Raw genomic sequence first — 272 nt, forward strand, 5'->3', positions numbered from 1 at the left:
TCTCTTCTTTCAGGATAATGATCAGGTCAAGTATGATTTGTCTTTTTTCCCCCCATTGAAGCTCCAAGTTCACCAGTTGGAAGTGACCCGGGTGTCCTCAAACAGAGCCTCCCTGATGACCCTTCAACCTGGTCTGTGGATGAAGTGATCCTGTTTCTGAAATACGTAGATCCTCAGTTATCAAGCGCCCTCGCCGACCTCTTCATGCAACATGTAATGTATCTCTTGATCCGGTTTTCCTGCCGTAATGACTTTGAATGACCTCTGTGCAG

General features: G+C 46.7%; 1 protein-coding gene across 1 annotated transcript in view; it reads left to right on the plus strand.

Annotated features, from left to right (window-relative positions):
* The window catches only part of SCML1 (Scm polycomb group protein like 1), a 49839-nt gene extending 49578 nt beyond the window's left edge, over positions 1-261 (plus strand). The window contains exon 5 of the mRNA XM_029241249.1: positions 62-261. Within this exon, the coding sequence (XP_029097082.1) occupies positions 62-261 (200 nt within the window). The remainder of the gene's footprint in view (positions 1-61) is intronic.
* Positions 262-272: the final 11 nt, after the last annotated feature.

This window comes from Monodon monoceros, unplaced genomic scaffold, assembly GCF_005190385.1.
Source record: "Monodon monoceros isolate NGI ecotype Baffin Bay Population unplaced genomic scaffold, NGI_Narwhal_1 Super_Scaffold_22, whole genome shotgun sequence".
In the NCBI taxonomy this organism is placed as follows: domain Eukaryota; kingdom Metazoa; phylum Chordata; class Mammalia; order Artiodactyla; family Monodontidae; genus Monodon; species Monodon monoceros.